We start from the raw sequence: 27,446 nt of genomic DNA, 5'->3' as shown, positions 1-27,446 counted from the left end.
TTGAAGTGAATTCTTCATACTTCTTAATTTTTCTTCTCTCAGTTTACCCTCAAAGCATGAATATTGTTTGAAAATTTATTTTTCACTTAGCTAGACTATAATAAATTTAGTTTAATCCTTTATCCAAGTCTGAGCAAACAAAGTTCGCACCTGAAAATATCTTCAGGACTGTGGTAAGGTAGTACAACACCGGGAAACTCACAGCAAAAGTGGATCAAGCTCTCAACTCCTTGTCTCAGTATCTCCAATAATGCATAGCACATCTCCTTGCAGACATGTATACTGCTATGCATTAAGGGCAGGGCCACTACCCATATACCGGTTTCGGCCTTTATTGAGGTCTCGTCAGTGGGAGCCAGGCCCAGAATGGAGATACTAAGGCAGAAGCAATAGGAGAGGTCATCCTTATCTATAGGAGTTGCCAAAAGGTGTGCCACCTTATTATTAAATTACTCTGGATTTAGAGAAAGATGTTTGAAAGTTTATTTTTCATTGATTAGACTATAATAAATTTAGTTTAATCCTTTATCCAAGTGTGAGCAAACAAAGTTTGCGCCCGAAAATATCTGGAAAACTGTAGACCAGTGCACAATACTATTGCAAATAAAAATAAAAAATAATAATAAAAGGGATTCTCTTACTGCTAGGTTGTCATTGAATCGTGTTCAGCGCACTGACTTCAAAGATCACTGATTGACTGTAGCAGTCAATTATAAACTCATAGCTGAATTCTCATGAGTGTGTATGCTGCACATCACGTGAACAGCTGGTTTCCAATAGAATTCAACTTTTTCTGTACGCTACCAGCAGCGTGCTGTAAATTAACAATGAAAGCATAAATATAGTTTATGACTGATTAGGATCGGATCTAACATTGAAATTGTGACATAAATTTTTATTATTGCAATTACATTATAGCAGATTGTTGCATCCATATTGTAACTATATAGTTTATGATTGATTAGGATCGGATCTAACATTGAAATTGAGATATAAATTTTTATTACTGCAATTATATTACAGCAGGTCGTTGCATCCATATTATAACTATAAATGTCGTACGAAAACGAATAAATCGATACCGTATTTACTCGAATATAACTTGCACTTTTTTCCCTCAAAATGAAAGCTAAAAACTCATAGTGTGAGATATATGTGGGGATTTTTAGAAACTAAAGTTTTCAGGAAAAAAACTGAAAATGGGGATGACTTACCAAGAATCTCCTCTTTGTTATAGCTACTTCCAGCCTCGAGAGTGGTTTCCTTGTGTGCATTGTCAAAGTCATCTATCCAAATAGCATCATCTTCTTTCCCATTATTTCAAGTAAAAATTACAAGTAATTTATAAGATTTTAGATACGTAATGAACACCCTTCACGAATGTCTGAGAATTGAAAGCAGAACGTGAAATAGGCAGCAATACTAGGTCAATAGAGATAGAACAGCTATGAAGATGTCAATATGTGATTGGTGCAGTATTAACAAAAGATTGCGTTACCAAAACACAAAGTCAAGCTGACATTTTGAGCTGAAACGCTAATTCTCTTCAACCACATCTAACTAAAAACAATAGATATTAGTTAGATACTGTGTTTGCTAGTGAAACATGGTTTTGCTTAAGTCTAAACAGCATGGTTAATATGGGAGGGAACATGTGATTCATTAGTTAGTGCCGTTTTTTATAATAGTTGTCTCTAATTGCAGTTGGGGAGGCATGTTGTTTACTGCGGGGAGTGAGTTATTTGTTCTGACGTGAAAGTGGTTAAACTTTATTTTCGTGTGCGATGTACAGTACATGCAAAACTTTTTAATTTCTTTTTTCATAAAGTAAAATCAAGGTATAGGGGTGTGAGTCATATGCGAGGGCGAATTATATTTGAGTAAATATGGTATTTCTGTTTTATTATAAAAAGCAATCATCCTTTTTTTAAAATCTTTCCTTGAGGCGTTGGGGCCGCACGTGGGCCGCCAGTTTGACGCCCCTGGTCTACAGCATTGTCTACACATACTGGCCAATATATGCATGCTGATTCTTATCACCACCCTTCACAAAAACTTGGAGTCATTAACACCCTCAAAAACAGAGCTATAACAATTTGCTTTAATGAACAAGCTCTTAAACAAGAATTATTAACATATACATTTATAAATAATGGCTATAAAAAAATACTATCAATAAAGTTCTTCATAAAACTTCATCAAAAATGCATATAATACAGATTATAGTAAACCATAGCTATACCATACATTAAAGGGTTATCAGATAAAATTAATAGAATTCTACTTTTAAACTTTTTTAAACACATAGCCTTTAAAGGAATGCGGAGAACTGACCAGGGCTTCTGACGTAATGTCCAATCCTCACCTTCTCATGGTGCACCCTGTTGGGTATCTACCTGGATACTGAACAAATGAGGATGGGCTGGCAATTTGGGATTTAGCCGACCAAATTGTATTCCTATCGGTTAAACCAAAATTCAAAATGATGGTACAACATGACAAAATTTCATGCCGGTTGGGGCATCGGCCAGTTAAACAAGGCCCCCGTTGTTTTTACCAGCAAACCAGGGCTGTTGGGTATCTACCTGGATACTGAACAAACGAGGATGGGCTGGCAATTTGGGATTTAGCCGACCAAATTGTATTCCTATCGGTTAAACCAAAATTCAAAATGATGGTACAACATGACAAAATTTCATGCCGGTTGGGGCATCGGCCAGTTAAACAAGGCCCCCGTTGTTTTTACCAGCGAACCAGGGCAAACAGCAAAAAGTCAGCTACTGGAACAAATCTGAAAACACACCCAAACTCAATATCACCAGAGTTAAAGATCGGTACTATCACCATAAGAAGCCTGAATTGCAAAGAAATGGAGCTATCCGAGGAATTAGATAAGTATCAGATCAACATAATAGGGGTCACTGAAACAAAAAAGACAAAAACTGGTGAGATCTTTCTGAGCAATAAATACAAAATGTTATATTCAGGCAATAACAGTCAAGGAAAAGAAGGAGTAGCCATTGTCTTCAACACTAAATATGAGGCTAATCTTCTTAAATGGAAGGCAGTGTCAAGTAGAGTGATTTGGGCAAATATCAGAATGGAGAACTGGACAATGAGACTTATTTGTGCCTATGGTCCCACAGAAGGTTCTACTAAGGTAGAAGTGGAGGAATTTTTTGAGGCTCTAGAGAAAGCTACTGACACAATGAAAAAGGAAAAGTTGGTCCTTGTTGGGGATCAAAATAGCAGAGTAGGAAGTGATTGTCAGACATACAAAAATGTTTTGGGAAAATTTGGAAAAATGAGCAAAGCTAATAATAATGGCAAATACCTGTTGATTTCTGTCCAGGAGCATGGACTGGTTATTACTAACACCATGTTCCAACATAAAAATGTGCACAAATTCACATGGAGAGAAGAGGCAAGGAAAAAGAAAAGTTTCATCGACTATGTTATTGTTGATAGTGATGTTTTCTCCCTGGTGCAGGACACGAAAGTGTACAGAGGATTTGAAATTGGAAGTGATCACTATTTAGTCTTGAGCAGGATAAAATTGAATTTCATATTGAAAAGAATAACATATAAGAAAGTTTTAAAGCGAATAAAAGTTGAGCAGCTCTCAGATGTGAACTGTAGACTAAAATACACAAAGATTATTGAAAAAAAAAAATGAAAGAGTTTGAGAACAGGAACCAAACCTTGGAGATTCAGTGGCAAGCCTTGAAGAAAACCCTGATTGATTCAGCTAGAGAGGCATGTGGTAAAGTTGTCTGTAAGGATAGAAAAATTAGAACTCCATGCTGGATACAGGAAGTTAAAGAGGCAGTGAAGGAAAAGAAGAAAAAGGAAAAATCATATCAAAAGTTCCTGGCAAATAAGTCAGCTTGTGCTCTTAAGGAATACAGTGACAAATGTAAAAAAGCTAAACAGTGTGTAAAACTAGCTAAACAAAAGTCATGGGAAGACTTTGGCAAGAACATAGAAAATAAATATCAAGAAGGTGGCAAAATATTCTGGAGGTTGTTGAAGAAGCTTAGGAATGGAGGAAAGAGTGCTGTAAAAGGAGTTAGAGATGATAAAGGTGACATGAAAACGGGAGAAAAAGATATCCTTTAAGTATGCACTCATTACTTTGAAAATTTGCTAAATGAAACAAGCAGTGAAGACAGCACAGTGATAAAAAACACTGAGACATGTAGTCAGGAATACATACTTGAAGTAGAAAAAGCCATCAAAGGCTTGAAATGTGGAAAGGCAGCAGGAGTAGGTGATATTCGACCAGAAATACTGAAGTATGGTGGTATAAAAGTCTTGCAGAGGCTGCACTGCATAGTTCAGAATGCTTGGACAGAGGAACGAATTCCCGATGATTGAAGTAGAGCTCTAATATTACCCATATATAAAAAGGGAAATAAAACTGAATGTGAGAATTACAGTGGTATTTCCCTACTGAGTTCCTGGCAAGATCTATGCAAGTATACTTGAGAAACGGTTGAGAAGAATTGTGGAAGAAAAGCTTCGTGAAGAAGAAGCTGGATTCAGGCCAGATAGAGGCTGTCAGGATCAGATCTTCACTTTACAACAAATAGTGGAGAAATCATGGGAATATAACAAAGATCTGTATTTAAGTTTTGGAAAAACAAGTCTTGGCAGCTTGTCATATGCCTTCTCGATTTGGAGAAGGCATATGACAAGCTGCCAAGAGAGAAGCTATTCAATTGACTACAGTTATATGGTGTCAATGGGGCATTATATCAAGCAATACTTAGTCTTTATTTGAGTTGTAAGTCAGCAGTTAGAATTGAAGGAAGTACAGGAAGATGGTTTAATGTTAAATCTGGTGTGAGACAAGAATGTACATTATCCCCTCTGTTATTCATTATCTATATGGATCACATTATGAAGGAAAGTGGTATTAAACATGATATAAAAATTGGAGATGTTAATGTCAGCTCTTTGCTTTATGCGGATGATGTTATACTTCTAAATAAATCCACTAGAAGTCTGCAAGATTCTCTGACTAAATTGAATAGCTGTTGTAATAGATATGGTACGAAGGTCAGCAATAAAAAGACAAAGACAATGAAAATAGGCAGAATCATTGAAAATGTCAACTTAATTTTTGTTGTGAATGGAGAAGCTGTGGAACAAGTAAAACATTTCAGTTACTTAGACATGATTTTTAGTGAAGATGGTACATTAAATACGGAAATAGACAACTGAATCAACAAAGCTGGTATGGTAGGAAGTCAATTGAATAAATTCATATGGAATATGAGAGAAATTAGTCGGAACACTAAATTAGCTATATACAAGACAGTATTCAAACCAGTTTTAACTTATGGATCTGAGAGCTGGGTCAGAAGTAAAACACTTGACCAAAGACTAGAGACCTCAGATATGAGAGTCCCGAGAAAGATTAGAGGCATGAACAGATGGCATTAATGGCAATATCATATTCAAAACAAGGATATTGAGAAAGAACTTGACATTGGTAGCTTCCAGGAATGTGTTAGCAGAGCTAATCTCAGGCGGTATGGTCACTTAAACAGAATGGGTGAGGAAAGATTATCAAAACAAGTTTCTCTGCCAAGTTGGTATGAAAACGACTCAGAGGATGACCAAGATATAAGTGGATTGATACGGTAGAAAATGGCTTAGACGATAGAAATATAAGATCTGGTAATGTTGGAGTCTTGACAAGTAACAGACTGATTTGGAGGAAAATTGTAGATAGGAAGTTAGTAATGATGTAAATTTTTCATGTAGTACTATCATATCCTTTACATCCCTTGAGGGTACATTGGCAGGAATTTGATGATGATAATAAACTTTTTTAAACTTTTAAACCACTTATAAAATTAAAAAACATATTCAACTCCTCTAACGATCCTCCCCCCCCCATTGGCCCACCCTGCAGTATACAGTATTCTTTGCACCAGTAACTTACTTTATATTGGTGAAACTGGATGTACAATTCCTATCTGTAAAAAAAGAACACAAATGACACATTAAATGTAACAGTTTTGGTGAAGCTGGCCTTTCAGATCATGTGCTTAACAGTCTACATAAAATTGATTGGAAAAGTATCTGTTCTTTTATATCATACAAAAACCTGATATGATGCAAATTTTATGAAAGTTTGATCAACCATCCTAATCTTAATAATAATGGTGGAATAAAAATTCCAAGAATTTGGAATTTTTATGCCACCACATACTGTTTTGTTCTAATTTATATGAGTGCTTAATACTTTTTTTTTATAATAGATAAGGCCAGTAGTTTTATTGGTTGAGCAATTTAATGTAACTTTAGCATTCCATGTAGATTGTAATGTAGCTTCTTTCTTTGTATATATATATATATATATATATATATATGTGTGTGTGTGTGTGTATAGTCCAAATCATGACCTTAATGTGAACGTCGAAACATCGAGTGATTTTTGGTTTATATTAAATTGAATTTTTGCTATATCATGGTAGTTGTTTCCTTAATTTTTTATATACTGAATGCTGATCACTGTGTAACCATGAAGGAAAGGGTCTCTCTTTTGTTGCTTTATATTTATAATTTAGTTTCTTTAAAAAAATACTTTTTTACAGGTATGTTCATGCTTCCAGTTCTCCCAAGGATGTATTGATATTAATGGATGCGTAAGTACAATATGCAGCATCCGCATTATTTATTTATCATTTTGAAAAGAAGTAATTTTTTATGCATCATGTAGTATTTGAACCAGAGGCTTTTCAAGGAAGTAAAATAAATTAAAATAAATTATAATTTTAATGAAGAAGATGATGCATATATTTAAAGAAAAGAAATTGTAACTGCATGTATATATAATCTAATTGTTCTAATACTGTTAAAAAAATAAGTTATGCATGTATGTATGTATGTATATATATAAAGGAATAATCTTTACCAAAAATACATTTATATCTTCTATATATTTACACCTTTATCATTTGTTTTATAAACATTTATGCCAAGTCTGTCTGACTGCTAATCAACTGTTGATCTGATCTTTCAAAAAATCATCTTATCACTGATAAACTCAGTATTTCTTCATGCAACTTTGCACTAGCTGCAAGTTGCATTTCTCTTCTGACTTTATGATCAGCATTAAAGATGAAGTTCATGAGCTCCCTTCCAGTGATGTCCATACAGCATTAATGCGCTATAGGTTTTGCAACCTCTTTTTTTCTCTCTCTCTCTGTGTGTGTGTGTGTGTGTGTGTGTGTGTGTGTGTGTGTGTGTGTGTGTGTGTGTGTGTGTGTGTGTGTGTGAGAGGGGAGGGGTGTGGGTGTACAAAAATAATCTATAATGTGTTGGAGATGTCAAAAAAAGTCTAAAGCACTTTCTCCATCATTAGAGAAGCATTACACCCTCTTAAAGACAAGAAAAATATATTTTGCACTGAGGCAGGCAAAAACAGAAATACTATGCTTATGGATATAACATACCTTTACAAACACCATTCTGCTTATGAATATATGAGATTGCCACTACTTACAAAGTAATCATTAGGGATCCCACTAAGATCAAATTAAATAAGCTACTTTGTGGAGTTCAATCTTGTGAAACCTCTACTGTAGATAAATCACATACTTATGTTGGAGCATACAGAATTTATAGTCACCCAAAGGCATATTCTCTTCTGTCCTCATTCATTAGTGTATTTAATTATCTCATATAAAATTAACAAACCACATCTCTCATAATTTAATAGACTTACAATGTAATGTGGAATTAACTTTCTTATATGAAGAGAAAATTTTACCTCTTAGACAAAAATAATATTATTTAAAAACAAGTAAGGAAATTACTGTAGACAGTCATAAGTATAAATTAAAGATACCAAGTGTAAGCAAACAAAGTTTGCACCTGAAATATAATCAGGAATGGGGAAATTTGTATATATATATATGTAGAAGCTAATGACTTCACATCACTTGTCTTAGTATCCCATAATGCAGAGCACATATCTTTATAGGTATGTATAATGCTGTGCATTATGGGAAGGGTCACTACCCAGACCAGTTTCCCTATATTAAGTGTGAGGTTACTTCTCCAAAAATTCGTGAGATTCTCCAGATCCCCCAACAATGAGTGACACAAAGGATAAAAAAACTCAGCGTTGTTCCTCTCAGTAACAGACTCACTCTCTGTCACTGAGGAACTCTCAGGTTTGGCTCTACCCAGTGGCAGTCTCACCCCACCACTGAGCAGAACTGCTCATATTTCATCTGAGGGGTAACAGCAACAGCTGTGTCTCAGTTAACTTGATGGATTACAGCAATGGATTGATCATTCTTGGTCAATCCGTTACCCTTCTACCTGGGTAACAGCAACAGCCGAGCTGCAGTTAGAACTTCATTGGTTACAGCATTGCTATCCATTACCTAAGCTCCAACCAGTTTCAACCTTTAGGGATCTCTTCAGTGGGAGCCAGACCCAGAGGTGATACTAAGGTTGAAACAATGCTGTAGTCATATTTTCATATACAAGTAGCCAAAAGGTGTCACACCTTATTAAAATACTCTGGATTAGAGATAGTTGTTGGAAGTTTTTCTACTTGGTTATATTATAAATTAAAGATACCAAGAAATTATATATTATGTCTTTAGCCATCCCCCCCCCCTGGTACAAATGAATATGAGTGCAGAAATGATCATAAACAGCTGTGTAGTTTCTAAGGTTTTAAATCTGAATGATTTAGTAATGACATTATATAAGGGAAACTTTGGGCCAAAGGAGATGTTGAAATGTATGTTTCAGGAATGCCAGCAGTATCAGAAATAAAGAAAAGGAGTTTTTGGCATTGTTCAGCTTGACTTGCCAAAAATTATTGGCATCAGCAAGATCTAGTTGACAGAAAATGATAGAGTTACAGGAATAGAATGTAAGGGATGTTATATTTTCAGAGAGGATAGAGGGGACAGGACAGGAGGTGGGGTATTATTAATAATAGCTGAACAACCACCAAAAACAGAAGTAAATGAGGATTGCATTTCTGAGGGAAATGGTTCATTTGAGGCTATCTGGTGTGGCATACAGGTCAAATAAAATATATTATCGATTACTGCTGTAGAATCCTGGGAGTCAAGAAGAAGATGTGGTTACAATGCATTGGCAGATTAGCACATGGGAGCAGGCTGAGCAATTATCCTCAGAGACTTCTACTGTGGGGATGTAGATTGGAGGGAGGAAAGGGCATGTGGTGAGATGGAAATAGAATGTATATAGTTAAGAAGGGCTAATTACCTGAAGCAGCGTATGATGGAGGAGAACAGGGATTTGAGAGTGTTGGATCTGGTAATAGCATCAGAAAATCTGTCTATAACTGCTGATCAAGGAATCTGTCTATAACTGCTGATCAAGATTAGCACATGGGAACAGGCTGAGCAATTATCCTCAGAGACTTCTACTGTGGGGATGTAGATTGGAGGGAGGAAAGGGCATGTGGTGAGATGGAAATAGAATGTATATAGTTAAGAAGGGCTAATTACCTGAAGCAGCGTATGATGGAGGAGAACAGGGATTTGAGAGTGTTGGATCTGGTAATAGCATCAGAAAATCTGTCTATAACTGCTGATCAAGGAATGTGACCATGTGGTCTTGTTCTGAAGGTTACTTAACATGTGGGATTCTTGGTCAAGACATGGTTTATGTGGAACTAAATAGCTAGTTATTATGACAAACTTAGATGGCAGCTTGGAGCATTGCCTTGGCATAAGCAACTACAAGAAAGAAATGTCAGTAGCGCATGGGAATCTGAGATTGTTAGAGAGAGAGAGATAGTATTGGCTTGACACTGCATATCCACTGTTAGGAGTATAAACTGAGTAGAGGGTAAATGGAGGAGTAGCAATATAAAGCAGGTGATGCAAAACAAAGAAAACATGCTGAATGGAATATATATGCAAAAAGATGATCAGCATGCTCATGAACAATATATATTGGAGGAAGGAAGGGTGATTAGTATAGTAAGGAAGGCTAAATCAAGAAGGCGCATGGGAATCTGAGATTGTTAGAGAGAGAGACATAGTATTGGCTTGACACTGCATACCCACTGTTAGGAGTATAAACTGAGTAGAGGGTAAATGGAGGAGTAGCAATATAAAGCAGGTGATGCAAAACAAAGAAAACATGCTGAATGGAATATATATGCAAAAATATGATCAGCATGCTCATGAACAATATATATTGGAGGAAGGAAGGGTGATTAGTATAGTAAGGAAGGCTAAATCAAATTATGAGAAATAATTAGCTAACTAATCAAGGCCAAAGTATGGTATGATGCAAAAAAAAAAAACAGTACTGAACTTTCACATCCCCCTTCAGTACATGCGCTATGAGATATGCTGTTCAAGTAGTGCATGCACATTAATAGAAGAGCATGTGTGGAGTCTGTGCCATTACATTTATTGTTTAGCATTATTTTCATTCATATGGAGTTGGTAGAGCAAATGGTCCCAGTTTATGAGATGTTTGTGAGCAATTTGTTCATCATTTCAATTAGTGCTCCAACCAATGATATCATCATCATTACCTTAATTGAGAGGTTCCGACTTACTGGGAGTGTTCTGTCACAATGCAAAAGAGCATTTGGGGACCTATTAACACAAATGAGAATCACAGGTGGGTGCTGGAGCAAGTGTTACAGTCTCCGAAATGCAGTTAGCACTGAAGAGCAGTAAAACTTGGGATATTGAGGGGGGGGGGGATCATTACAGAGAATCCTTAAGGAGTTGGTGCTGTTTTGTATGTCATTTAGTTAGGCTAGTGTTTAACAGCAACAGACTACACTGCATGGCGAGAATACTCTTCATGCATGCTGATCAGTGTCTGTATGAAGATCCATCCTCCCTCCATAATGTTTCTTGAGACCTGAATTTGTCCAAGAGAAACCTCTTCACACCAAGAAGATGATAAAAAGAAACCACACACACACTACATGGTGTGTGTGTGTGTGTGTGTGTGTGTGTGTGTGTGTGTGTGTGTGTGTGTGTGTGTGTGTGTGTGTGTGTGTTGTTTCTGGCCATGGCATAATTGGATCCTATTTCATTGAAGAGGGTGGTGTAACTGTGACTTTGAACAGCGAACACTACATCGAAAATGTATTGGTTCCATTCTCCCAGGATTTGCATAGGATGTGCTGTGCAAAAAACCTTCCATTTCATGCACATACATTCCATCAGGATGGAGCAATCTATCACACATCACGTGGTTCTAGAACTTATTTATCACAAGACTTCTTTGGGAGGCTCATTTTGAGGTTCACAGAATTCTCATACCCTTCATATTCTCCTGATTCACATTACTTGATGCCTTTGTTTGGAGTATGTTTGAAGTATTCCTCCATGATCCATCTTCAAACCTTGATGAACTAAGGGATAAAATTGCATGATATGGTGCCCATTTTGAGCACATAATCTACTGTCATTAATGCTTTATTCGATGAAGATTCCACCGATAGTTGTGGATGTACATATCATCATGTGTGAACATATATTTCTTATTTAATAAACTCATTTTGTCCATAACATATATATCATTGTAGTTATTCAGTACTGTTTTTTTGCACTATACTATAAATCCAAAGGAGTTTTTTTTTGCTATAGCAAGAGAAAGAATGATTATGTTAGAATAACTTTACTCATTGTCAATGGAAGGAGAGTGGCAAAAGAAATAGTTGAGCTACTAAGCAAATACTTTTCAAGTGTATGTCATCTAGGAGGAGACTTTGTAGTTACTGTTGTGATGGAGGCTGATGCGAGAATTAAGGTAGATGAACTGGAGGTGATGTCATCAGCACATTGAAAACTATCAATGTCAATACATCAGTGGGGCTGGATAGCATGACAGTGTGTGTGTATATATATATATATATATATATATATGATGAGAGTATGCAAGAGAAATGACAGTGCTTCTCACAAAGTTATGTAATCTAAGTCTCAGCTCTGGCTAGGTTCTAAGGGAGTGGATAAAGCATAATATAGTTCCATTACATAAAAGTGGCTCAAACACTGAAGTAGTAAATTACAGATCAATGAGTATCTCATGATTGGTGGTTAGTATTAGAAAAGTTGGTTAAAGATAAAATTCTGGATAGGAATATGATAATAGTATGGTTGGCTTTATAAGGGCCTTCCTTAATAATTTATTCACATTTTGTGCTAAAGTGACAGTGAAATTGGATAAAAAGAATGGTTACACCATGATATTGCTGGACTTTGTAAAGATTACTTTACAGATTACATTTCACAGATTACTGCATGAAAAACTATTACAAAAGTTGGAACAAATGAGAATGGATATGAAAACTGGTGGCATGTATATTAGGGTAGTTGACAGACAGACAGAAGACATCAGAGTAGTATATGGTGGACTGGAATCAAAGGGAACAAGAGTGACTAGTGGAGTACCTCAGGAATCTGTACTTGGGCCGCGACTCTTTAATTTGTATGTTAATGATATAGAGAATGATTTTATAGGAATATGCAATTGTTTGTTGATAATGCAAAAGTGGAGAGAACAATAGTTGATGAAGGTGATGTAGATATCCTGCGGAACAATTTAAAAAAATTGGAATTGTGGGCAAAGGATAATGGATGTCAACTTGATGTTGAAAATATAAGGTTACGTTAGGATTCAGCGGTGATGATGAATTATTCAAAATACTGAAGTTCAGATGGCATATTGCAAAAGTTGGCAAAATCATCATAAGGATTACTTGGGTATTGAAGAATACATTGACAAGTAAAGATAGGGAAGTTATTATCCTTCTTAATCCATCATTCATCAGTGGCTCTAACAGGCACTTAAGTGCCCTTCCAAGTATCCTTGGATTTCTTAATGTAATATGAGGATAAGGCAGTTACCCCTATGCCCCCTAAGTATTCTTGTCTGTAAATTGTACGTGTTCTACTGGCCAATTTGTCTGTTCTGAGGGATGAAAAACCTGAGTTTCCAGTAGAAAAAAAACCCCTCTACCTCCATATGAGATCGGTTAAATCACCTTTAGTCGAAAGAAACCAGATATAGGTTCCTCACGTCATGGATGGGAATCGAACCCAGGTCTTTCTGACCAAAGGGCTTTGTCTACACCGACTGAGCTATGGAGGCTTATCCTGCTTAATAAGGCTATGATTTAGAGAGAAATAACCAGGCTGGTGACAGGTCTGCAGAATGCTCTCTATGAGAATAAATTAAAGGTGTGAGTTGCAGAGTTTACTTGACAAGCAGAGGAGTGGGAACATGATAAAAACATAAATTTTAAAGATATTTTATATGATTGACAAAAATAAATGCTTCAATACGTGACAAGGGGTCATCCTTACAATTGGAAGTTGGTGTAAGAATGTGGTTAATAAGGGTGTGCATATTTTTTGCTTGGCGAGTTGTGAATGAGTGGAACAGATTGCCAAAGCGGTAGTTATGAGTGCTCCAATGGTGAAATGAGGTTGAGAGGTATGATAGGTATTATGTGAATAATGGTTAGCATTGGTCTCCCTGAATGAGTCTTTTGAATCTATGGAGATACCCATATAATAATAATAATAATTATTATTATTATTATCATCATCATCATCTTCATCATCAAATTGCTGCCGTGTACCCTCAAGGGGTGTACAGGATATGATAGTACTACATAAAAAATTTTCAAAAATGATAATAATAATAATTATTATTATATTTGTTATCATTCATGGTAGACAATTATGCTAGGTGACAGTAACTAATTAATGGAACTGCAGTAACTTTCATAAAGATTATATTTGATGATTGTGTAGAAATCTTGGATAAACAGCAAATTGGTCAAGAGACAGTATTTTTATGAGTTCTCTATATGTTGCTAGAATAATTGCATCAAGTTTTGCTAGAAATTCTTGGCATAGTTCGTTTGACCAAGCTGGAGCTATACAACTCATCCAGATCAGGCTTTTTACATTTTACAAATATCCATGCCCACAGTGTGATTCAAACCCACAACTTATTGGTTGGTCAAGTGATATACCATCCTACTTGACTGACCAGGACAACTGACATATCCATACAGAGTTTTACTAGTTTGCAAGTAAATGCATTGGACCTTGGTGGACTTTTCTTTTCTTCTATAGCGTGCTCAGGTAATCTTTATGTATTTGATGTTTATAGAATATAATTCTCTTAACATACTTGGGTTTTTGAACTGTCTTTGTTCTGTAAAGTGCAATCATTTGCCTTTTAACTAAAATATAATTTTACATAGAAAAAAAGTTTACATAGAAAAAATAATTTTTTTTTTTTACATAGAAAAAAAAAACACATTTTTTAAACATATTTAAAAAAAAAGTTGTTCCATCATTTAAACTAAACTGTGCTTATGAAACAATGATCAAAATTTCTATCAATAAAATACATACTTCTCTTTATGTGATAATTTTTTTTTTCATTTTGAACATCTCATCCACAATGTTCAGTCTGATATTGGTTTGTGGGTGATATTTTTGCCATAGTGCAAGGTTCGTTGACAGAGCTACAGATGTTTTTAAACAGAATCAGTTCCATTCATCCAAGAATCATTTTAGATCTTTTTTTTCTCTACCGCGATAAATGTATTTGGGGACATTATGTATATGTCCCCATATAGTCACCACGTTTTCTTCATTTTTATGTTCAGCAAAGAATAAACTCTCTAGAATTCTTGCTACTGTATCTTATTCTACTTTGTCCAGTCAGATAGATTTGTAATAGTTTATTGTGAATAACATAAGAAATATATAAATTATTGTGAGCTCTACCAGTTTAGACTTGTAGAGCATACTAACACTTCCACACTCTTTCAACTCCATACTCATAGAATAAGTTCCTTTTCCTCTTCCTTCCTTCCTTCCTGCTGCTGTAAGAATCCCCTACCACGTGTTTCCCAAGGAATACAGTGCATGAGCCTTCAAATCTAATGTGAACAAATTCCTCCTTTCCCTTTCCCAATTTCCATATACGTTACTGATGACCCGTCAGTGTCTTATGTATGGGTACAACACACACACACACACACACACACACATATATATGTTATATATATACTTTTCAATACTTTTCAGACTACATAGGTGGTCAGAAAAGTTCTCGGCCTCAACCATAAATGGTAACACTATCTGCAAGATTTTTTTTTTTCTAAGTTGTTACATCTGTCATAAGCATCCATGTGAAATTGCAAGTCATTCTATCAAGTAGTTTTTTTATACAGCTGTCGGAAGCCAAAGTGTTGTCTGCATCCCTTGAAATGGATAAAATTGAGTATCATGCGGTTATAAAATTCTTCGTAAAAGAAGGTTTAACGGCAAAAGAAAATCATTCGAAATTCATAAAAGTTTATGGGCACTCTTCTCCTTTGTTTTCGACAATTAAGAAATGGGCTGCAGAGTTTAAATGTGGCCTACCAGCCTTGAAGATGATCCACGTGAGAGACGTCCAAAAAGTGTAACAACAAAAAATCATTGATCAGTGCACAATATTGTATTGGATGACTGGCGAATCGAAGTGCCTGAAATTGCTGAGACTATAGGCATTTAAAAAGAACATGTAGGATATATTGTGCATGAACAATTGCAAATGAAAAAGCTTTGCGCAAGATGGGTGCTGTGCTGATCAAAAACGCACTCGCGTGAAAATCTCTAAACAGTGCTTGGAGCATTTTAACAAGAATAAAACTGATTTTGTGCATAGATTTATTACTATGGATAATACTTGGATTCATCATTACACACCAGAATCCAAACAGCAGTTAAAACAGTAGACAGAAACTAGTTGTTCAGTTGCCAAATAAGACAAGATCATGGCATCGGTGTTTTGTGATGCTGAAGGCATTTTGTCTATTAATTATCTTGAAAGGGGTAAAACAATAAGCGGGGAATATTATTCCGATCTTTTAACCAGACTAGACGAAAAAATTCATGAGAAAAGACCCGGTTTGCAGAATAAAAAAATCATCTTTCATCAGGACAATGCACCTGCCTGCAAAGGTGTTTTGGCAATGGAAAAATTAAGGGATCTGTACTATGAATTGTTGGAACATCTGCCCTATTCCCCAGATTTGGCTCCCTCTGATTTCTATCTCTTCCCGAAACTAAAAATCTTCCTCGCTGGTCAACCTTTTTCTTTGAATCAAGAGGTGATTGCAGCTGTAGAGAGGTATTTTGCAGATCTTACTGAGAACCACTACAGGGACTGGATAATTTTTTAACTGGAGCATCGCTGGAATAAATGTATTAGTCTTAAGGAAGATTATGTTGAAAAATAAAAATAATTTTGAAATTATAAATTCGTTTTTTCATTATTAGGTCGAGAACTTTTCAGACCACCCACCTATATATATATATATATATATATATATATATATATATATTTGAAGAAATATAGATTTAATGACTTCAAAACCGAGATAACTTATAAAGATTTTAATGAGAAATACTACTAGTTTTGGCTTATAACAGCCTTCCTCAGGTATTTATAAAGAAAAAGAATAGTAACAAACATTGAAGTATCTAAACAAACAAATTACAGGTATAAATTGCCTCACATAATTAATACATAAAAACGTTGTATTTTTTCAAGTTGTTCTAACAGGCGCGCCAAGGTGTTTTGGCAATGAAAAAATTAAGGGATCTGTACTATGAATTGTTGGAACATTCCACCCTATTCCTCAGATTTGGCTCCCTCTGATTTCTATCTCTTCCCGAAACTAAAAATCTTCCTCGCTGGTCAACCTTTTTCTTTGAATCAAGAGGTGATTGCAGCTGTAGATAGGTATTCAAGTTGTTCTAACAGGGCACGCCTTTTAGAACAACTTGAAAAAATACAATGTTTTTATGTTATCAATTATGTGAGGCAATTTATACCTGTAATTTTCCAGTTTGTTTAGATACTTCAATGTTTGTTACTATTCTTTTCCTTTATAAATACCTGAGGAAGGCTATTATAAGCCGAAACTAGTAGTATTTCTCATTAAAATCTTTATAAGTTATCTCGGTTTTGAAGTCATTAAATTTATATTTTTTCAAATGTACAACAACCGAGTAAAAGCTGATCACCACATATATATATATTATATATATATATATCTGCACGGTTAGCCTAGTGGCTTTGCACTTCGGAACCATATGCATGGGGAAGGAGTGGCCTAGGTTTGATTCCTGTTGATGATGTGAGGAACTTAAGGATCTTCCTCAGCCATGGCCAAGTTAGCCAGTCTTGGGCATGGACAGTAGGGTTTTTCCTCCAGTTTATCCTGGGGTTTTTCCTCATGAAAAGCAGGCAAACCGGCCCCATGAAAACACACACACACCTCGACAGACATGGGATACCACCGGGAATAAGGAGGAATCAACCTATTCCGCGAGATTACTGGTTATGGAAGCTTATATGGTAAAATATGTAGGCCTGTGTATTAATGGCATTTGGGATAGTCTGGAAGGTAATATTGAGCTATTTGGTGATGATACAAAATTGAAGGGAATGTTAAGATATATAGTAGATGCAAAATCTCTGCAGACTAATTTGAACAGGCTGATAATATGAACAAATGATAACGAGTGTCAATTCAATGTTGCTAAGTGCAAGGTTATACATTTTGGACTGAGGGCATTGCAAGCAGACTATTCTATTAATGAGAATTTATGGCTTATGACAATTAAACAAGAGACCAGGGGATGATGATGGACAGAGATTTGAAGTTTAAGGGATATGATGCTGAGTTATCACATAAGATATTTTAAATGTTGAAGAGAATGTAACTTGTAGGAATAAGGAAGCCATCCTTTCACTTTACAGAGTTTGAATTAGGCTACATCTAGATTGTCCACAGGTGTAGTCACCTGGATTCTGTGCAGAGAGAGAGAGGAATAGAGAGAGAAAGAGTTGAAAAGATCCAGCAGATGGTAACCAAAATGATGTCTGGTCTGGTCTGTGGAACTGTGCATATGAGGACAGAGTAAAAAATGTAGTCTTCAAAGTGTGAGAGATAGGCAGACGAGAAAAGGTACGACAGAAATACGTGTTAGTAAGGGAATTTACAGTATAGATACAAGCAAGAATTTGCAGCTCATGGTAGGCAGAAGGAGAATTCAGGTTCATCTCTGGAAGCTGAGTAAAAGTGTGGTTAAGAAGGCATATAGAAGGCAGTCACACACTGCCTTCTACATGCCTTCTCAGTGTGTAAATGCCTTAAGAAGGCATTTACACACTAAGAAGAACCTAGATCTAGGTTCTTCTCAGTGTGTAACTAGTGTGTATAGAATGGACTAATATTGGATGTTGTGAGTGTGTCTTCAGTGACAGAGAGATATTCCAAACTACCTATCATCTCACTCTCTCTCTCTGAGATTTGTCTCAGGTATTAAATGACATGAAAGAGGCCTCTCAATCAAATCATTCCCAATATCATAAACATACAAAGAAAGCCCTGTGCTACAGCCACAGGTTACTTGTCTTCTCCTTGATTCTACTGACCATATATAGTATTTCCATGTTCTATTTCCATATTCAAATTTCTGTAGAAGTTGCTATGATTCATGCTGAAGTTTCTCAAACAAAAAACTATGTGAAACTGGAATGCAAATAAATAATTTACTGACTAAAATTAATTATTTACGATTTCATCAGCTCAAGTTAGCATTATTGGAGGCACTTTAACACTGCACAGTCAGCAAAGAGTAAACATTTCAACGGGTACACTTTTTTCATGGTGAGTGATGAGTGAATGCATTTCCTGAAAGTATGAAGAGCACAAAGACAGTGAATACATTTAAGTCAAGGTATGATGAGATATGCATATGAGAGTGGGATGTCCCATGATGAGTCTCTGGACTCCATGGAGGTTTGATATTAATAATAATATTATTATTAAATGATGAAATTATCTCAGACAGACAGATTTATGTTCATCTTGTTTAATGATCACTTTATTAGGGTTATTTCATTGTAGTAAAGTGGATTTTGGAAATGGGGAGGGGTGAAGATGTGGTGAGTGCAAAGACAATGAATGTATTTAAGTCAAGGTATGAGCTGTGTGTATGAGAGTGAGAACATCCCATGAATCTCTTGCCACCATGGAGGCAAGAGATTTCATGGGATGTTCCACTAATAATAATAATATTAATATTAAATGATGAAATGCTCTCAGAAAGATTTACATTCATTTACTTAATAATAAAGAGCTAATAAGCTTCATTTCGGCAATGAAAACATTACTTAAATTAAGGGGATATTAAATCCCGCATAATTTTAAAACCGAATAAGAAACTCAAAGATCAGAATCAGAGAGTTTCTTGCCGAATATAGTAAACTATAAAGTATCGGCGACACTAGCGTTAGCCAATGCAAGTGATCCTAGTACGTAGTACAATACCGGGCAGCTCGTTGCAAAGGTGGTAAAGTTCTGAGCGCTATTCTTAGGTATTTTCCATAATGTAAAAACACATTTCCTAGGAAATGTATACTGTTATTACATTAATGACCTCTGTTATTACATTAGTGACCTCCCTCCATAATGTAATAACAGCATACATTTCCTAGGAAATGTGTTTTTACATTATGGAAAATACCTAAGAATAGCGATCAGAACTTTACCCCCTTTGCAACGAGCTGCCCGGTATTGTACTACGTACTAGGATCACTTGCATTGGCTAACCCAGTGTCGCCGATACTTTATAGTTTACTATATTCGGCAAGAAACTCTCTGATTCTGATCTTTGAGTTTCTTATTCAGTTTTAAAACTATGCGGGATTTAATATCCCCTAAATTTACATTCATCTTATTTAATGATCACTTTATTAGGGTTATTTCATTCTAGTAAATTTAGAAATGGGGGGGGGGGGGAATTGAAGAGTTAGATGTGAATAAAGAAGATTTATTTAGAATACTAAGTACTCTAGATGTGAGTAAGGCATTGGAACTGGATGAGGTTTCACCATGGGAATTACATTTTTTATGGGAATTTGACAGTGCAATTGACCTTGCTATTTAATAGAAAAGTCCCTAAGAAATGAAGGGTACAGGGGAAAAACAACTTCAGTCCAATTTTTGTGAATTCAACCTATTTGCCATTTGTTTTTTTAATTTTTAAGTACTATTTAAATTAATTATGCTTAATATACATGAATGTACCATATCTATTATTTTTTTTTTTGTTATACTATGTTTACTTCCATTTTGACAACAAGGAAAATTTAATTACGTTTTTTTCGGAAGTCAATATTGTGGACTGAAGTTGTTTTTCCCCTGCACCCTTCAAATGGAAGGAAGGTAAAATAGTACCATTGCATAAGAAGACCAGTTTGTTTTTCTTGTGGTTCTTAACATTTATTTGAGAAATTGGTATAAGAGTATAATATAATATAACATAACATAACATAACATTAACATTAACATAACATAACATAACATAACATAACATAACATAACATAACATTAACATAACATAACATAACATAACATAACATAACATAACATAACAACATAACATAACATAACATAACATAACATAACATAACATAACATAACAAATAAGAGTAACACTGTTTAATGAAAGTCAACATGGATTTATTAAGGGATATATTTATTTCAGTAAACTGATTGCCTTTTTATAATTGGCTGGTAATAAGAATAGCTGATGAAGGAAAGATATATACTGTAATTCTTCTGGATTTGCAATGATATATTTGACAGGTTGCACATGACAAGCAGATAGCTATGTTGCAAAGTATGAAGTCTAGTGGATTGGAAATTGGCAAATTGATAGATATCAAAGAGAGAACACGAGGAGAAAGAAGGTTACAAGTGGGATTCTGCAGGGCTCCATACTGGGACCATTACCGTTCAATCTTTGATACTGTTACTGGATTGCAAAGAGATATTCAATTGTTTACAGATAATGTGAAGGCTGATTAGGGAAATTAGCTATAGTGCTGATGTTGTTACTCTTCAGAAGGATCTGAATATGCTAGAAAGGTGGTTGAATGAATGGAAATTATCCATAGATGGGAGGCAAAGAGATTCTGAAAGGATGGTGGTTGGAAATGTGAAGATCGAGAGATATGCAGGGTTAGCCTAAAAGAAATAGACAGTTTAAAAGCTTTATAAATTGAAATTTGTTTGTTACATCAGAAAGCATTTAGTACTGTTTTATAGAAAAAGTCCTCAAGTTTACGACCTCCGCCTTTCGTTTGTCTTCATGACGTCAGCATACGGTAAAATATGTAGGCACAGGTATGATAGTGATGAGCTGAGCAGAAGAGCAGTAATAATGAATAGCATAATAGCCAGAATGTGTCAGAAGAGAGGACTGGAATATGTGGGTTGATTGGAGGGCATTTGAGGATAGAAAGGAACTGTATATAAGAGACTGCTTGCATTTGAATGAGGAAGGAGATAGGAATCTGGAGAGATTGCTGTTTTCGGAACGAGTCAGTGTGTAAATGCAGGGGTGGCTGCTTGTGGGAATGGGTGCTTGGGAAAAAGGGGACAACATCATGTAACACCCAGTGGAGTCTGGAGGAGATAATGATAGGTATAGAAGCAGTGACATTTTTATGCTTTATACTAATGCCAGGTGTATCCAGAATAAAGGAGATGAATTGGTGTCGCTGATAGCATAAGCTTGGATAAAGATTATTGGGATCCCTGAGACATGGTTGATGGAAAATGATATAATAACAGGATTAGAAATAGTAGGATGCTGCATTTTTTGGCAAGGTAGGAAGGGAAAGCGTGGTGATGGTGGAATACTGCTTATGATGTGATTATTTATGTCCTCTAATAGTGGAGGCTTTGGAAGGCAGCAATACTAATGGTTTTGAAAGCATATGTTGTGAGGTTGAGGTGGGCAAGACAGGATATTTAGTGGGATGGTGCTACAAACCAAGGAGCACAGAGGATGAGGAGCAGGAGAAGTTTGGGCAGTTCAGCTTGGCAAGTGCAAGAAGAATGATTGTTATGGGAGCTTTTCACTAAAGCAGTATAAGTTGGAAGAGGAAAATGCATGTAGTAATAAAGGAATGAAATTTCTAGAATTCTTGAGAGATAAATGTCTTAGAAATTATGAAATAGAGGGAACAAAAGGTTGAAGAGTTTTGGATTTGGTCATAGCATCAGAAGAGCTGATAATAACTGAGTTGACATCTCTCTCCTCCAGTTGGAGAGATTGACCATGTTGACTTGGAAGATGAATAGACATGCAGGAGTATCAAAGAAAAGGGAACGCATTTGGAATTATAAGGTGGGTGATTATAATAGGTCTTAGATATCAACTTGGGGCAGTTCCAGGGAAGTCAGAATTAGAAGGTCGGGATAATGTTAGTGCTTGGGAAATTGTGAAGGAATATTTGTTATCAGCATAGTAAGCTGTATTCTACGAGTGAAGAATTTATTGTAAAGTGGATGACAAACAATATCAAACAGGAACTGCAGGTGAAGAGAGGTTATGGAAGAGATATAAGGAGAGTATTGGAGAGCAGATGAATTCAGAATATAAGGCTCAGACCAGAAGAGTATGGTAAGGAAGGCAAAATTGCAATATGAGAAGAGATTGGCACTAGGGAATTTTTTAGCTATGTAGCCAGTATAAAGATAAATGATTGTGGAAGAATGACATTGTGGGATAAAGGGAATAGAGTGACAGAAGAAAATGACATAGTGGAGTTGTTCAAGCACTTTATTGGAGTATTTCTTACTCCAATAAAGACTAGAGGGATGGGACAGGTTTGAGGTTTAGAAGTGCAAGAGGAGAGTGTGTTCCAAATACTGAGTACCCTGGATGTCAGTAAAGCTGTGGGACCAGATGGTATTTCGCCACTGGTTTTGAGAGAATGTGCTGACAGCTCCGTTGACCTGGCTTTTCAATGAAAGTCTGGTTACTAGAAAGGTACCCAAGGAATGGAAAGAAGGTAAGATATTGCCATTGCTTAAGTGCAGTAGCAGACTGGAAGTGTCGAATTATAGATCAGTTTGTGTTCCATCAGTAGTTGTTAAGATCTTGGAGAAATTAGTGAGTGCCATAACAGCATTGGGAAGATGAGGGTAATGTTATCTATGAGAGGCAACATGGATTTGTTAAGGGATGCTCTTGCTTTAGTAATATGATTACCTTTTATAATAAGGTGACAAGAGCAGTTGATGAGGGAAAGGCATATACTGCCATTTTTTTTGGATATTACGAAGGCATTTGACAGGGTGCCACATGATAAGCTGATATTTAAGTTGTACCACATGTGTTTAGATATCGGGTTAGCCAACTGGGTTCAGGATTGGCTGTCTGATAGGTTTCAGAGTTGTGTATGGTGGAGCAATATCAAGGAGGCAGGAGGTTACAAAGTGGGGTTCCACAGGGCTCAGTACTGGGACCTGTATTGTGTAACCTTTATATCAATGACATTGTTAATGGAATGCAGGGGGATATTCAGTTGTTTGCAGATGATGTGAAGCTGGGGTTATTTATTAGTAATAGTGCAGATGTGGTAGCCCTGCAAGAGGATTTGAATAAACTAGACAGATGGGCAAATTAATGGAGGCGTCAGTTTAATGCAGCAAAATGTAAAGTCTTGAAGTTTGGGATACATCGATGGTAGTCTGCATACTAGATTGGAGGAGTTGTACTATAGGAAGTAGGGGAGACAAGAGATCTGGGGATGATGATTGACAGAAAACTGAAATTCAGGGAACATATTGCAAAGGTGGTGAAGGTAACCCAGAGGATTGCTGCAATACTGAGAAGGATACTGACCTGTAGAGATAAAAGAGTTATCATTCTATTGTATAAAACCTTGTTCTGATCACACTAGACTATTGTTCTCAAATTTAGTCCCCAGGATTTGAAGAGAATAAATTAACTGTGGAAAGGGTACAGAGGCAGATTACAAAGATGGTTTCAGGACTATACAATATTAGTTATGATGATCAACTGAGGGAATGTGGACTGCAGAGTGCAGGTGGATAGAAGAAGGAGAGGTGATACAATTGAGACTTAAACTGTTGAGAGGTAGTTACAGGGTTGACACTGGGGAGTTCTTTTGCTTGGTGGAACAGCAGGAAGGCGCAATGACAGGGGCTATTGTTCTCTTGGCATGGAGGGTGGTTGAACCGTGGAATGCATTGCGTGATAAAGTGGTGGTCACTGAGTGCAAGGAGTCATATGGTAGACTTTGTGTTTCCTAGGAACTACCTCTCACAATGAGTCTTTTGACTCCATGGAGATCTGAATAATAATAACAACAATAATAATAATAATATTTCATCAAATCCTATTGCCTTGTTGATATCTAGCTTAGTTAACTTCCTGTATACTTCTTTCTTGCTTTCCTACGTTTTCTCTCATTGCATTCTCTACACCTGAGCTTCTCCTGATTTCATACTAAGGAAGAAATACCCCGATGAACTGCTCAATGAATACCTTGACTATGTCCTCTGCAGCAGCCACCAGTCTACCACTTTAGTCCATTTAACAGTGACATGCAGCTATTCATTGATGATGCAAAGATAGGCAGAAAAATCTGAAATGCAAATGACATGCAGTACTTGCAAAAGGATTTGAATAATGATGAGTCTACTGACTCCATGGAGGTTGTAAAATAATAATAAGCTGGAACTGTGGCCATGTGAAAATGGCTGTCAATTCAATGTGTCAGAAAATATACAGGTATGCACTTTGGTGTAATAATATATCCAGTGGTGTATTTTATTAGCAGGATTATGCTAGAAGAAATTGACCAGGCTAGGGATCTTGGAGTTTTAGTAGATAGGAAATTGAAGTTCATGAGTTATATATCGAAAATTCCAAATACAACTCACAGGGTAATAGCAGTGCAGAAACAAAACTGGAATATAAGAATATGGAAGTAATTTTGCCTCTTTAGAATGCTCTGATATATCCTCATCTGTATGTAGCCTCCCTCAATGAGTCCTGGACTTCCTAGAGGTCTGCTATAATAATAACAATAATAATAGCATTATTTTCTTGTCAATCTAAGCCATTGCATTTTTCCAGCTGCAAGGGTGGTCCAAAAAGTTCTCGGCCTAACAATGAAAAAACAAATTTATAATTTCAAAATTAATTTTAAAATTATACCAGAGAGGAAGAGTTTTAGTTTTGGGAAGAGATAGAAGTCAGAGGGAGTCAGATCTGGGGAATAGTGGGATGTTCCAACAATTCATAATGCAGATCCCTAAATTTTCTCATTGCCTTTGTGGGCAGGTGCATTGCCCCGATGAAAGATGATTTTTTTATTCTGCAAACCAGGTCTTTTCTCACAAATTTTTTTGTGTAGTGTGGTTAAAAGATTGGAATAATATCCTCCGGTCATTATTTTACTCTTTTCAAGATAATTAATAAACAAAATGCCTTTAGCATCCCAAAACACTGATGCCATGTCCTTTCTTGATGATGGAAATGACTTTTGTCTTCTTTGGTGCTGAACAACCAGCTTCTGTCCACTATTTTGACTGCTGTTTGGATTCTGGTGTGTAATGGTGAATCCAAGGCTCATCCATAGTAAAAAATTGACACACAAAATCAGTTTTATTCTTGTTAAAACACTTCAAGCACTATTCAGAGATTTTCATGTGAGTGTGTTTTTGATCTGCTGTAAGCAAGCATGGCACCCATCTTGCACAAAGCTTTTTTCATTTGCAATTCTTCTGCAAAATATATTCTACATGTTCTTTTGAAATGCCTATAGTTTCAGCAATTTCACACACTTTGACTCGCCAGTCATCCAATATCATATTGTGCACTTGATCAATTATTTCTTGTGTTACACTTTTTGGACGTCCTTCACATGGATCATCTTCAAGGTTGGTATGGCCACGTTTAAACTGAGCAGCCCATTTTTTAATTGTCAAAAATGAAGGAGAAGAGTGCCCATAAACCTTTATGAACTTCGAACAAATTTCTTTTGGCATTAAACCTTCTTTTACAAAGAATTTTTATAACTGCATGATACTCAATTATATCCATTTCAAGCGATACAGACAACACTTTTGTTTCAGGAAGCTGTATAAAACAAACTACTTGACGGAATGGCTTGCAATTTCACATGGATGCTTGTGACAGATGATAGTAAATGCCCTTCTGATATTCAAAATAATATTCAGAGTCTTTGATTTGTTACCAAAAGGAAATCAGATGCCACCTCTGTATGAGATTTAACTCACCTTCAGTTGTGAAAACCTTGGTAAAATGGTCTTTCTTTTAAGATCCTCTTCCATACTTTGCCCATGCAGGGGTTTACAAAATTCAATGTAGCTGTAGTGTACCTTATATTGGGGAAACAGGACGCACCATCCCAATCAGAAAAGATGAACACAAATGCCACATTAAATACCTTCGCTATGGTAAAACAGAGCTATCAGACCATGCACTCTAAACATGCCACAGAATTGGCTGGAAAGGTACCAAGTCCCTACGCCACACCAAAACCTGATTCGAAAGAAAATTCAAAGAAGCTTGTGAAATGCTGAAACATCATCCAAACGTGAACAAAATTGATGGATTAGTTATTCCAAGAATGTTGGAGGACCCATCTTCAACTTGTATAGAACCAGAACAACGCAAATCGAAGAAAATCTCAATACAAGAGGACTTTAGAAATTGTTTAATGTAGCTCCCTTTTTTTTTTTTTTTTTTTTTTCCACCTGAGGTCAGGCTAGGATAAATTATTAACAAACATTTAGATTCATCTTACTTTTGTATTGTGCAGTGTTGTATAGCTTGTATCCTGTACATATGTATGTTTTCCTGATGATGACCACTAAGCGCCTCCGTAACGCAATTGGAAGAACGACGGTACATTGCGCCCTTCGATTGGAATAGGCCTAAGTTCGATTCTCGTCGCAACGGGAGGAATCTTTATCTGGTCGATTTCAATCGATGGTGAGTTAGCCAATCTCATACGGAGGTAGCAGAGTTTTTTCTCCCGGAAACTCGGGTTTTTCATCCCGCATACATACAAATCGGCCCTTCAGAACACACGCAATTTACAGACAAAAATTACTAGTTGTGGTGGTGTTGGAGGTGGGCGGTAGATGGCGTTGATTCGTAGTAGAGGTAAGGTGTCCTCCTGCGATGAGTCTTCGGACTCCTTGGAGGTATCAGGAATAATAATAATAATAATAATTTATGAGATCATCATCAGGAATGATGATGACCTAATAATTAAAGTTAAGTAAAGTAATTATGCTAACACGTGTGTTGTGACTCCATAAGTTCTTCATTATTGATTGGTAAAATGTTCTTTGCAACCTAGATGGGATTTGAAGTTATAGTATTTTTTTGATATTGTTCTTGTTTATTGGAGTTTTTTTTCCTCTGTAGTATTTCAGTAATTCTTTAATTGTGTTTGTGATCTTGAAAGAAAGGAAGTAAAGATTAAGGGTATTGTTTAAAAACGTACGCATAACA

At 36.1% G+C, this 27,446-nt stretch overlaps 1 protein-coding gene across 1 annotated transcript in view; it reads left to right on the top strand.

The window, feature by feature from the left end:
• The window catches only part of LOC150106523 (voltage-dependent calcium channel subunit alpha-2/delta-2-like), a 174,232-nt gene that overhangs the window by 143,359 nt on the left and 3,427 nt on the right, over window positions 1–27,446 (top strand). The window contains exon 8 of the mRNA XM_090393426.1: window positions 6,609–6,659. Within this exon, the coding sequence (XP_090249552.1) occupies window positions 6,609–6,659 (51 nt within the window). The remainder of the gene's footprint in view (window positions 1–6,608; window positions 6,660–27,446) is intronic.

Source organism: Typopeltis vanoorti, chromosome 5 (assembly GCF_054136105.1).
Source record: "Typopeltis vanoorti isolate ZY-2024b chromosome 5, IOZ_Tvanoo_1.0, whole genome shotgun sequence".
Classification (NCBI taxonomy): domain Eukaryota; kingdom Metazoa; phylum Arthropoda; class Arachnida; order Uropygi; family Thelyphonidae; genus Typopeltis; species Typopeltis vanoorti.
Note: the sequence above shows the minus strand (reverse complement) of the source record. Positions and strands in the feature narration are given on the sequence as shown.